This window comes from Podarcis bocagei (genome assembly GCF_964188305.1).
Source record: "Podarcis bocagei genome assembly, chromosome: 4".
Classification (NCBI taxonomy): Eukaryota; Metazoa; Chordata; class Lepidosauria; order Squamata; family Lacertidae; genus Podarcis; species Podarcis bocagei.
Genome location: NC_138128.1, coordinates 93,612,272 through 93,625,335, shown reverse-complemented (window position 1 = coordinate 93,625,335; position 13,064 = coordinate 93,612,272). Strand labels below are relative to the sequence as shown.

Here is a 13,064-nt window from a genome sequence, read left to right as displayed (position 1 = left end):
ACAGAGCTGTTCTACCAGGCCTTTGGTCGGGGTTCAGTCTGACTCCCTCTCCCCTTTCATAAGAACTTGCATGAAAGTGGCCTCCCAATTTTTCTCACAGGCCCATATAAGTTCAGCACAGTTGGGCCTGGTGAGCATTTAAGGTCCCCAACCCTAATCTGCGGGTTGCCATCCGATTGGATTTTATTCTGATCCTGATCTGATTTGAGGATGTATTTTAATTGATTGTCTGATTTTATGTTAATGTGTTATACATTTGATGTTAGCCGCTCTGAGCCCGGCTTTGGCTGGGGAGGGCGGGATATAAATAAATTGTTGTTGTTGTTGTTGTTGTTGTTGTTGTTGTTGTTGTTGTTATTTATTAACAGTAATGATGGATTTGATCCTAGAATAGGTTTTTCCTGCTCCATTCTAAGTACCCTTAGACAGCCTAATCCACTAGGAAGCACCCATGTCAGAATAGGAAACATTTCACTCACTGAGTATTTGACAAATGTTCCATTGAAATGTCATAAATGCTTTTTTCTTTTTAGGACCATTTCCCTTTTGCTTATAGTAGAGCCTATTCGATAACAGTGGGCCACACACACTCATACTTGCAGTGGTCTTCTGTCACACAAAAAAGGAGTTTGTTAACTGAGAATGTAAGAAAGTTTGGGCAGGATTCACCTAACACACCCCATCAGAGGAAGCCCTGTGCTGGGACTTGCACTTGCAAAATGGGGCGTTCCCCTCTCTCATGCCCCCTGACTGCCTCTGGGGAGGTTGGGGAAACCCTTAGAACAGCATGGGGGGCAGGGAGGGGAGAGGGGGTTGTTGCATCTGGCAAGCTGCAGTGCTTGCGCAGACAGTATTTGGAAGAATGTGACATTGTATTCCTCCTTTTATTAATTCTCCTTTAGATTTCAGACAGTCAAGGAGACGAGAGATCAGAGTCTCCTTATGAAAGTGCAGACGAAGGTCTTGCAGAAGCCTCTCTGTCATACAAAAAGTCGGACCGTGGAGGAGCAACAAGGAAAGAATATGTTTGTCAGGTAAGGGAGACATTTTGTTTGAGTAGGCGACAGGTTGCAGTTTTATGTACCTTGGAAGTCAAACAGCTTAGTTCCTGAATGTTTTGCCTCCAAAACGTCGCAAACCCGAAAATGACTGTTCCGGTTTGCAAACTATTTTTGGAAGCCAAACGTTCAACAGTGCTTTCGTGGCTTCCTGCAGCCAATCAGAAGCCGCGCTTTGGTTTCTGAACGTTTTGGAAGCCGAATGGACTTCCGAAATGGATTCCGTTTGACTTCCGAGGTACGACTGTACTCTGAAGTGATCTCAGTAACATGCACTGCACTGTAGGCATAAATAGAATTGGGCAAGATTTTAATTGCTCTCACCGAAGGATCAAAAAGGTTGTTAATGAGTGGAGAGAGGAGGGTTTTCCTGTTCCTTTGCTCATACATACAGGATTGAAATTGTGGAATAGAAACGTGGTTTTAAATATGTCATAAAACTCAGAAAGGTAGCTGAGAAGGACAGAAACAGTTCATCAGTATCCTGTACCCTTTTTCAACTCTTTAACTTTTCTTCTTCTCATAGCTCTGTGAAAAGCCTGGAGACTTGCTGCTCTGTGAAGGACGGTGTTTTGGTGCTTTTCATGCAAGATGCACCGGGTTCTCTGGAAAGGCCTCGGAACACTTTATTTGCAGTGAATGCTCTTCAGGCAAGTCTTCGCTCATGCATGCCAGCAATATTTGCATATTTCGTTTGAAGAAATTGTTATCTTTTAATGCCATGCTTACCTGGAGGATAAGATTTCTGTTATCAAGTTCACTCTAAGTTTTTTCCCCCCCTCTCCTGCAAAAAAATCTTTCTTATTTGGGATTGGGAAGGCTTTCCTCTGGTTTTCTCGGCTAGTGATCTGAAAGAGCTTTGCCTTCTCTTGCAAGTTTAGGACTTGGTTGAATTGCATGGGTAATCAGGAACAAGTTGCTCAGTAAACATACCTTGCGGTGTTGCTTTTTTTCTGCTTGTGGTGCTTCTGTGATGGATTGTGTGAACCTGCCTGCGGAAATGTACAGTGGTCCCTTGGTTCTCAAACTTAATCCATTCCAGAAGTCCGTTCCAAAACCAAAGCGTTCCAAAAACAAGGCTCATTTTCCCATAGAAATTAATGCAAAATGGATTCATCCGTTCCAGACTTTGAAAAGCAACCCCTAAAACAGCAACTTAACATGAATTTTGCTATGTAACAAGACCATTGATCCATAAAATGAAAGCAAGAAACAATGTACTGCAATCACACAATCAATCAGTAGTTGAACTGGGTTCCTCACAGTCACACACACACACACAGCCGCAAAAATAAATAGCAAAAACAGACAGACCTCAGTGTAACTCAAAATGGAAGCGTGGCACTCAAAACGGAGCACGTTTGGCTTCCGAAAAAGGTTTGCAAACTGGAACACTTCTGGGTTTGCAGAGTTTGGGTTCCAAGTTGTTCAAGTAACAAGGCGTTTGAGAACCAAGGTACCACTGTATACAGAGGCAGTATGTCTTTTTCTGTTGCTGCTGCGAATCACAAGTGGAAAGTGCACTGTTGCAGTCATCTCCTGCTTGCGGACTTCCCTTTGGCATCTGGATGGCCACTGTGAGAACAGGACATTGGACTAGACTAGCTTTTCATGTCAATCCAGCAGGCCTCTGTTTACACTATTACAATATCACATCTCTCTCACTCTTTTCAGGTGTTGTGTTCCTTTCTTTATTACGGTGCTAAATGCATTTTCAGTTTGGGATACAAAACCTGCCTAAATCCCCTGAGCCATTTTAGATGTTCTAGAATCTGAATGTACTTTTGGAAAGCTATAATTTAAGGTAGATGTTTGCCCTGATCAGGGTTACGGCCCACCCAGTCTTCTCTCATAATGGCTTTCATAGGGATTGGATACATTTGCCTTTTGGTGGGGTGTCAGAAAGTGCATATACTTCATGTTATATATAATATTGGGAATGTTTTTATCTGTAAGAAATTGAGCCCTGCTTGCACATCATGGCAGGGCAATGAAATGTAAGAAAACTTAAGATACAGGTAGCTTAAAGGTAAAGGGACCCCTGACCATTAGGTCCAGTCGTGACCGACTCTGGGGTTGCAGCGCTCATCTCGCTTTATTGGCCGAGGGAGCCAGTGTACAGCTTCCGGGTCATGTGGCCAGCATGACTAAACCGCTTCTGGTGAACCAGAGCAGAGCACGGAAACACTGTTGACCTTCCCGCCGGAGTGGTACCCATTTATCTACTTGCACTTTGACGTGCTTTCAAACTGCTAGGTTGGCAGGAGCAGGGACCAAGCAACGGGAGCTCACCCCGTCGCGGGGATTCAAACTGCCGACCTTCTGATCAGCAAGTCCTAGACTCTGTGCTTTAACCCACAGCGCCACCTGCGTCCCACAGGTAGCTTACAGATGTATAAATAGTGCATTTGCTGAAAAAATGTGGCTGATAAAAGGTGAAAACTCTGGCTTCACTGATAGAGGCATTTAGGATCTTGGTCTTAAATATTCATAGGAGATGCATTAGTGAAGAAGTACCTGTGAAGACTAATCAGTCACAATGTTTATTAAGTGTGGTGGCGGCTTTTTAATTTAGAAATTTCAATTTCTTATGTTTTAATTAATTACCAGTAGAAGTAAGGTGTTTTTGTATTAGTCTTTAGAGTTTAAAAATATTCAACTTGTCTTTAATTCTTTTTATTAGGTGTTCACACGTGTTTTGTGTGTAAAGAGAAAAAGTCAGTAGTGAAACGCTGTATTGTATCCCACTGCGGAAAATTCTACCACGAAGCTTGTGTGAAAAAGTTTCGCCTCACGGTGTTTGAGAACAGGGGTTTCCGATGCCCTCTCCACAGTTGTGCGAACTGTCACGTTGCTAACCCTTCAAATCCCAAAGTATCCAAAGGTATTTATTTTCTGTTTCTTCCCCCACCTTACATATTTAGAGTACTGTCGCAGAGGTGATTCACACACCATGTTATCCACAGCCTAGATGCTACTGCCATTTGTCATGTGAACCCTCACCGAAAAGCATGAAGAGCTTCCATGCCAGCAGCAGAAGCTCTCAGAAATAACTAGTACCAGGATAAAATTCCATATACAGTGGAACCTCAACACCCTAGTGGTCCCGGGCCTTAAGGAAGTTAGATTAGCTTCAAACAGAGTCAGGGCCTTTTCAGCTCTGTCTCATGAGACCAGGGCCCTGCGGGATCTGATTTCTTTCCGCAGGGCCTTAAGACAGAGTTGTTCTGCCTGGCCTTTGGCTTGGAGCCAATTTGATTCCCTCCCCCTCTTTCTTTTTTCTTTTTCCTTTCTCTTCCTCTGATGAGGCTGCATTTTAATATTTTAATGTTTCAATATTTTAATGTATATTAATCTTGTTTTTAAGTTGTATTCATTCAACTTGTTTTTATTATTGCTTGTTAGCCGCCCTGAGCCCTTGGCTGGGGAGGGCGGGGTATAAATAAAAATTATTATTATTATTACTTATGGACATAATCAGTTCTGGAGGTTCGTCCGTAAGTCGATCCGGGTCTCTGGTAGAAGCGCCGTTGTGCACAGACGCATTCGGCGGCGGCTGCTTCTGCGCGTGCGCAAATGGCAGAAGTATTTACTTCCAGGTTTGCTGTTGTCGCAACTTGGATTGCGCCCAAGTAGAGGCGGTCATAAGTAGAGGTTCTGCTGTATTGGGAATTTCCACATGGCCATTAAGAATGAAGCCAGGATGTGGATAAGTCCTGTTTTGTCGAATGAATTTCATCGGAATGAGTTCTTCACTATAAAACAGAAGCTGAGTGCCCAATCTTCCCCTACACACAGAGGGGAACCCAGAGGCGTCTCATCCTCGTCGCTTCTCATTGTACTAGCACCCCATGGTTTGGGAGGATTGTCAGAACTGAACCATTATATTTGTAGTCGTTTAGTCGTGTCCGACTCTTCATGACCCCCTGGACCAGAGCACGCCAGGCACTCCTGTCTTCCACTGCCTCCCGCAGTTTGGTCAAACTCATGCTGGTAGCTTCAAGAACACTGTCCAACTATCTTGTCCTCTGTCGTCCCCTTCTCCTTGTGCCCTCCATCTTTCCCAACATCAGGGTCTTTTCCAGGGAGTCTTTTCTTCTCATGAGGTGGCCAAAGTATTGGAGCCTCAGCTTCACGATCTGTCCTTCCAGTGAGCACTCAGGGCTGATTTCCTTCAGAATGGATAGGTTTGATCTTCTTGCAGTCCATGGGACTCTCAAGAGTCTCCTCCAGCACCATAATTCAAAAGCATCAATTCTTTGGCGATCAGCCTTCTTTATGGTCCAGCTCTCACTTCCATACATCACTACTGGGAAAACCATAGCTTTAACTATACAGTGGTGCCTCGCAAGACGAAATTAATTCGTTCCGCAAGTTTTTTCTTCTTGCGAGTTTTTCGTCTTGCGAAGCACGGTTTCCCATAGGAATGCATTGAAAATCAATCAATGCGTTCCTATGGAGACCGTCCGGGGACAGAGGGGAAGCGCTGCTCTGTCCCCTCTTTTGAAGCAAGGGGCGGAGAGGAGAAGATCGCTTCTCCCCCTTGCCACCCCTTGCTTCAAAAGAGGTCCGGGGACAGCGGGGAAGACGCGCTGTGCTTCCCGCTATCCCCGGAGCTTGCGGGGCAAGCTTCGTTTTGCGAAGCAAGCCCATAGGGAAATTCGTCTTGCGAAGCAACTCGAAAACGAAAAAAACTTTCGTTTTGCGAGTTTTTCGTCTCGCGAGGCGTTCGTCTTGCGGGGCACCACTGCACGGACCTTTGTTGGCAAGGTGATGTCTCTGCTTTTTAAGATGCTGTCTAGGCAATATTATTGAAAGAGCATTATTTCCACGGTCTCATTACGCAGGTTGGGGCTGGTGTCCTGATGGGACTTTTCTGTCCCATAACTGATTGCTGTGAACAGTTTATTGATGGACAGGACACTGTGAGGATGATGGGCATAAAATGGGGGAGAAGATGGTCGTAAAAAGGCTGAAGGAAGAGCGAAAATAATTTTCAACTTCCATATGTGGAATGTTATTTCTCTCATCTTGAACATACTTGACGATAGTGTGGTCTTAAAACGTCACAGAAATTCTGTCGGGGCACGGTGGGGAGTGGTAAATAGTTGAGATGAGCTCAGTTTCTACTTTGCAAAGCAGTACAAAGCCAAGCTATCCTTTCCTTTTAATGGTCAGCGTGGAATGAGGCAAGGATAAGTCTCCGAAGGGAGGCCATAAATCATTAAGTATTCAACGGAGGTGGAAGGTTAGAAGCTGTGTTAGTTTTGCAAACATGCTGAAGTTGTCATATTAATTCCAGCACATGAATGACTCCTTCATTAAAACCAATAAGACTTGGATTTTAAACTCTTGTTTCTTATAGTTATGCTCAATATAGATACCTGTTTCACTTTACTGCCTTATGCAACATAAGACCTTTTAGAGCAGAAATTGCCCAGTTCCTTAAAGTTGTTGAATTTTTAGGGCAAGTCTCCTACATTTTGCATTAATTCTGTTAACAGAGAAATTTGCAAGATTAGCCCCGAGAGTTGATGCAAACAAAACGCTAGACAACGTATAACATTCACCCTGACATGCACCCCTTAACGTTTTGCCACACTTCTGTTTTGCATCAGTTTGCTGGCGTTGAGGAATACAGTACCCTAAAGCCCAGAACTTAGTGCTTGCTTGCTGATACAGTTGTCTTAGGGTGGGGCATTGAAATCACTGTGCCAGAGCAGCCTTACTAGCCAAAAGGCTGCTCAACTTGTAGTTGGGGTAGACTTGGGAGCAGGGAAGGCAAAGGAGGTTCTTGATTTTGCTCATTCGGTGCAGATCAGTGCAAATTAAGATGGAGCGCTGTCCGAGTGCAGTGGGCCTGCATCCTAAGATTTCCCATGCGAACGTGGCCATTGGCAATGAAATTTCCCATTGATTCCCCAATGTTTTCAGTCCATCTTCTTAAAGGGTGATGCACATGTTTATTTTATTTTTTTCATTTTATTTCATTTTATTTTTGTTTCTGCCAGGCAAAATGGTGCGTTGCATCCGCTGCCCTGTGGCTTATCATGCTGGAGACGGCTGCGTTGCTGCAGGGTGCTCAGTGATCACTTCCAGCAGCATAGTTTGCACCAACCACTTTATTGCCACTAAAGGGAAGAGCCATCACGCGCATGTCAATGTAAGCTGGTGCTTTGTATGCTCGAAAGGTAAATAAAGGAGTGTCTTTATTTTTTTCTTATAAAAGTAACGGGCGTTTAAATTTCAGTTTTGAAAAGATGATTATATTGAAGCTATTACTGCAGTAAGTTTCCTTTCCTTAAAGTTCACTTATTCCATTTAAAGAACTTTCTTTGCCATTCCAAAATGTGTGTGTTGTGAGGGTGCGTGCGGGGAGACCGCACCCTCATTGTTCAGCCCAGACACTGAAATCCAGGGCCGGGGGCCTTCTGGCGGTTCCCTCATTGCGACAAGTGAGGTTACAGGGAACCAGGCAGAGGGCCTTCTCGGTAGTGGCACCCACCCTGTGGAACACCCTCCCTTCAGATGTGAAGGAAATAAGCAGCTATCCTATCTTTAAAAGACATCTGAAGGCAGCCCTGTTCAGGGAAGTTTTTAATATTTAACGTTGTATTGTTTTTAATATTCGGTTGGGAGCCTCCCAGAGTGGCTGGGGAAACTCAGCCAGATGGGCGGGGTATAAATAATAAATTATTATTATTATTATTATTATTATTAAACCCAGAAATTTGCATGTTCCTGTACTGCAGGGGGTTGGTCGCCTTAGGTCAGGCATCCTGGTAGATGGCGGGACCCTTCTCGATCGTGGGATTAAATAAAGTTTACCAAAAGTTAACAAATAAAAGCTGAAGAACTCTAGGCAATCCTACCCCCGAAGAAGCTCAACAACTCTAGGTTCAACAACTCTGGGCAATCCACCCACCCCACAGACGCTCCTCCTCCCTCCAGTGACAATGTGTAGATCACTGCCAGTTTTTTTATTCTGACAGCAGATCACAGTCTCTTGGGAGTTGGACGTGCCTGCACAAGGTGAAACCTGGGGTCTCTTCCAACTCTACAATTCTATGTCTAAATGTATCAGTGTGTGGAGCACTTGCAGTAAGGCACGCAGACACATGTCCTTTTATTACAGTTTTATTGAGGTTAGAGGGGGCATAATATATGTGGTGGAGTCTCCTTCTTTGGAGGTCTTTAAGCAGAGGCTTGACAACCATATGTCAGGAGTGCTCTGATGGTGTTTCCTGCTTGGCAGGGGGTTGGACTCGATGGCCCTTGTGGTCTATTCCAACTCTATGATTCTATATCCTCTTAGAATATGGTTTTGTCCTCAGTCTTTGCCATAGATTCTATAGAGTCCCTCCTCAGTACTGGACAGTTAAGAAAACACCTGCCCATTGTCGTGTGCACCGGGGTATATGGCCTGGTTTATGCCTGTATGGGTGACTGTCTTAGAACCACACCTAAGCTACATTGAGATATAAGTCTCTCTCAGGTGTCTTATAATCGTTAGTTTTAGCTCATCATTTTTACGTAATTTCTTTCACCGAGGTTGTGAATTTGTACAAAAACCCTTCGCGTACTGTCATTGGTTGGTTGACCATAGTAAACGCATGGTTAAAAATGCAAGCAACAAGGTTTGAGGATTGTCATTATTATTATTAATAACAATAACAATACCCCACCCATCTGGCTGAGTTTCCCCAGCCACTCTGGGTGGCTCCCAACAGAGTAATAATAATAAAGCGATCAAACATTAAAAACATGTATTGGTGACAAATACACAAAGGTTTGTGGAACCTGCCTCTTTCCACAGACAAAAATGCATTCGTAAGAAATAGAACCATTGCAGTGACTAGCCAGTTTTATTGGTAGCTCTTGCCTGCCTGCCACTGCCATGTGGCCCTTGGAAGGTTCCCCATGAAGAGATGTGCGCCCCCCCCCCCCCGGCTAGAAAAGGTCTCTCTCCTCCCCCTCCCCCCCCCCAGATTAGACGTGCAACCTGTTCCAAACAAAGTTACACTACCCCTGAAGGATCACGTTCACCGTTCGGAGGCATCTGGGAGGCCAGGTGTTCAGGCAGATCACTGCGTGTTGTCCCAGGCTCCCTTTCTCCTCCCGTTAGGTGACTTGTGCTGCCGACCATTCAGCAAGTACATTGCTATTTAAATGTGGATTTCTTTTCTTGCAGGGGGAAGCCTTTTATGTTGTGAATCTTGCCCTGCAGCATTTCACCCAGATTGTTTAAACATTGAAATGCCGGATGGAAGCTGGTACTGCAACGACTGCAAAGCAGGAAAGAAAATCCATTTTCAGGATATTATTTGGGTCAAGCTGGGAAACTACAGGTTTGGACTTCTAAAAATAGAATGACTATTTGAAGTGGCCTTTATTTTTATTAATGCATGCTTGTATCCCAACCTTTCCTTGAGCAAGAGGAATTCCTGTACGAGCCCATTCATGATGGGGCTGAGATTCAGCAACCTTTTATTGGTTTTCTTCAGAGAGAACAAGGTTCTCAAATTCTCCCTTCTTCTTTTGGGCTAGGTGGTGGCCTGCAGAAGTCTGCCATCCAAAAAACGTCCCTCCAAATATCCAGAAAATGAAGCATGAGATTGGAGAGTTTCCTGTGTTTTTCTTTGGCTCTAAAGACTATTACTGGACGCATCAGGCTCGTGTGTTTCCCTATATGGAAGGAGACAGGGGAAGTCGGTACCAGGGAATTAAAGGAATTGGAAAAGTCTTCAAAAATGGTATGCCTATTTAATCATTTAGGTAAAAACAGAGTACAGTCCTACCTTGGTTCTCGAACGAAATTCGTTCCGGAAGCCCGTCCAGGTTCCAAAACGTTTGAAAACCGGGGCGCGGCTTCTCATTGGTTGCAAGAGCTTCTTGCACTCAGAGGAAGCCGTGTCACATGTTTGGGTTCCAAAAAACGTTCAAAAACGGAAGCATTTACTTCTGGCTTTTCAGCGTTCGAAAACCGAAACGTACGACAACAGAGGTGTTCGGGAACCGAGGTTCTACTGCAACATAGGTTCTAGCTCCCTGGGGACCTGGGTGCCGAAGCACCCACAAAATTCCCCATGAAGGGGCCAGGTACCCACAAATTTCTGTGCCAGGGTCATGCACCATGATTGCAGAGCCAAGCTGGCACTCCTGCAGAGTACTGTAATACAATGTGATAGTTGTTGTTGTTTAGTCGTTTAGTTGTGTCTGACTCTTTGTGACCCCCTGGACCAGAGCACGCCAGGCACTCCTGTCTTCCACTGCCTCCCGCAGTTTAGTCAAACTCATGCTGGTAGCTTTGAGAACACTATCCAACCATCTCGTCTTCTGTCATCCCTTTCTCCTTGTGCCCTCCATCTTTCCCAGCATCAGGGTCTTTTCCAGGGAGTCTTTTCTCATGAGGTGGCCAAAGTCTTGGAGCCTCAGCTTCAGGATCTGTCCTTCCAGTGAGCACTCGGGGCTGATTTCCTTAAGAATGGATAGGTTTGATCATCTTGCAGTCCATGGGACTCTCAAGAGTCTCCTCCAGCACCATAATTCAAAAGCATCAATTCTTTGGCGATCAGCCTTCTTTATGGTCCAGCTCTCACTTCCATACATCACTATTCGGAAAACCATAGCTTTAATTGTACGGGCCTTTGTTGGCAAGGTGATGTCTCTGCTTTTTAAGATGCTGTCTAGTGATAGTACCATTTTTTTAAAAAAAACACCATTGCACTTCAGCCACAAACCACAATGCTATAAATGGACTGAGGCTGCATTGGTCAGCTTTCAACTCTCTTTGTTTCTGCTTGCATTGCATTTGAAGAAGCTTGTTAACTTGCTTTTCGCCCAAGGAAATGGGTATATTTATTTTAGAAATGGTATTAACAGAGGTTATTAAAAAAAACAAAAACGTAACTGCAACTGTGGCCTTCAGCAGATCCAGCAGCGAAGAAACAAGAATGAGCAGAGATGATCGGAAGATGCTTTGAAACACTATATTCCCCAGAAACCTCTGGGTCAAATCTTCTTTAGTGTCACACAGTGGCTAGGTGACCTTAGTCCAGCCACTCTATTTTCAAGCCTCTGTATCTGTACTATAGTGATTACTCACCTGCTTTACAAGCTTGTAAGGGTTACTGAGATAATGCATGTAATGCAATTTGAATAACTGAAAGCACTGTAAACACTAAGGATGCCAGAAATTGTCTGAAGGTGCAGGTCCCTACTGCCAGACTAATATCTTGTCTTTCAAGCAGTTAAATGATGTGTTTATGGTCACTGTATGGAGAAGTCTCTCACTGTGGTTCATTTGTATGTTCTCTTTACTCATTTCAAGTATTAGATTTTACTATTACGTTGAATGTTTTTAGGCTGCATTGTTAATTGCTGTAGGAACTCTTGAAGGTGTGGTGGGATAATGGGCAAATACATAAATATATTACATAAAAGAGTCTTGGGCATTGATTTTCCACTTCCTAAAAGTCCTCATAGTGGAGCTTCTTTAATTTGAAACCTGGCATTTAACATTGATGTCAACCCCAAAGATAATATGAAGTGCTGCTGGATCAAACAATTGAGGTACAAGTATCCAAGCACTTCCCTCAAATCCTGTGAGTGGGCATGTTCATAATCTCTGCCTGCGCATTATACGTTAGAGGGTAGGGTATGTTCATGTGGATAAAATATTTGTTCCTACAATTCATGCAAATAGTTTATTTTTAAAGCTTTGCAAGAAGCTGAAGCCCGCTTCCGAGAGATAAAGTTCCAACGGGAAGCCAAAGAAACACAGGAAAATGAGCGCAAACCTCCCCCTTATAAACACATCAAGGTAAGGTGCTTAAGGGCAGGTGCTGTTCATTTGATCCACCCTGGAAGCTTAGTTCACCTGTTCTTTAGGACAGGATCCTAACACGAAGCCTATTGCTGTGTCCCAAGACCTTTTGAACTGGGACCAATGGATGTTCGCCTGGGAAACATTTTTCAAGCCCTTGTTGTTCACAGTTGACCTGAATATGGCACTTTGAAGAGCCTTGCATCAGTCAAGGCTGAAGAAATAAAAGGCAGCTCTTCGGTTCCCTTACCCGTCTAGTTTGGGATGACAACAAGTTCATAGATAAATCGGGGGTTTTAATTTCATTGGAATATTAGAGAAGAATATATAAACCTGTTGGTAATTAAAATCCATATTTGAACGGAGGTGGAACAAACCAAATCCTTACCCAAAACAATATTGTTCTTGAGGAATGGATGTGATTTTTATATGACTAGTTAATCTGTGAGTTTTAGGGTTGTTCACAGACCCAACTGTGTAATCTGTCCCTCACCTGGGGCAAGGCCTCACCTTGCCCTGAATCAGTTTGTGTCTGAGGGATGCTAATGCTTAATTATGATTTATTTGGTCCATCTTGATTCAACATGCTATCTGGCATCCAAATGTAGGCAAAGATTGCTGCCTATCCCTCAGGAACCATTGACCTGAGTTGGGTGACATTAACTTCAGAAGCATCCACGCTGGTTCTGGTTGTAACTGTCACACCAAATTTGACAAAGTCACGTCAAACTGGGTGAAAATATCTTCAGCGGCATACAAATCAGCACAGTTTGGACACTTAAAGCGAAGTCACGCCAAAGTCATGTTTCAGTCCGCCATCTAGATTCAAAATGGCCACCTAGTATCCAAACATAAAGACTGCTGGTTCTTCCTCAAGGATCCTTGTGCTGAGCCAAGGGACAATATTTTCAGAGGCATCTGAATTGGTGTGTGTTGGAACTATCAAGCCAAACTGGGAGACGGTATCGTCAGAGCTGGCCAAATTGGTGCAGGTTGGGTTCATTATGCCAGATTTGGCAGTGTACCACCAAAGGGGGCTATGATATCTTCAGAGGCTTCCAGACTGGCACAGTTTGAATCAAGCAAAGTCACATTTCAGACCTACAGGTTAATTTGAACTGGTAGTCAGCACCAATGAAAAGTGCTTCTCCCACCTGAGGAACATTCATGCCAAGTTTGAA

At 44.0% G+C, this 13,064-nt stretch overlaps 1 protein-coding gene across 1 annotated transcript in view; it reads left to right on the top strand.

Annotated features, from left to right (window-relative positions):
* Window positions 1-13,064, top strand: part of NSD2 (nuclear receptor binding SET domain protein 2) — a 69,712-nt gene that overhangs the window by 47,229 nt on the left and 9,419 nt on the right. The window contains exons 12-18 of the mRNA XM_081191957.1: window positions 903-1,034; window positions 1,585-1,708; window positions 3,742-3,942; window positions 7,070-7,249; window positions 9,250-9,406; window positions 9,606-9,811; window positions 11,777-11,880. Of these exons, the coding sequence (XP_081048083.1) occupies window positions 903-1,034; window positions 1,585-1,708; window positions 3,742-3,942; window positions 7,070-7,249; window positions 9,250-9,406; window positions 9,606-9,811; window positions 11,777-11,880 (1,104 nt within the window). The remainder of the gene's footprint in view (window positions 1-902; window positions 1,035-1,584; window positions 1,709-3,741; window positions 3,943-7,069; window positions 7,250-9,249; window positions 9,407-9,605; window positions 9,812-11,776; window positions 11,881-13,064) is intronic.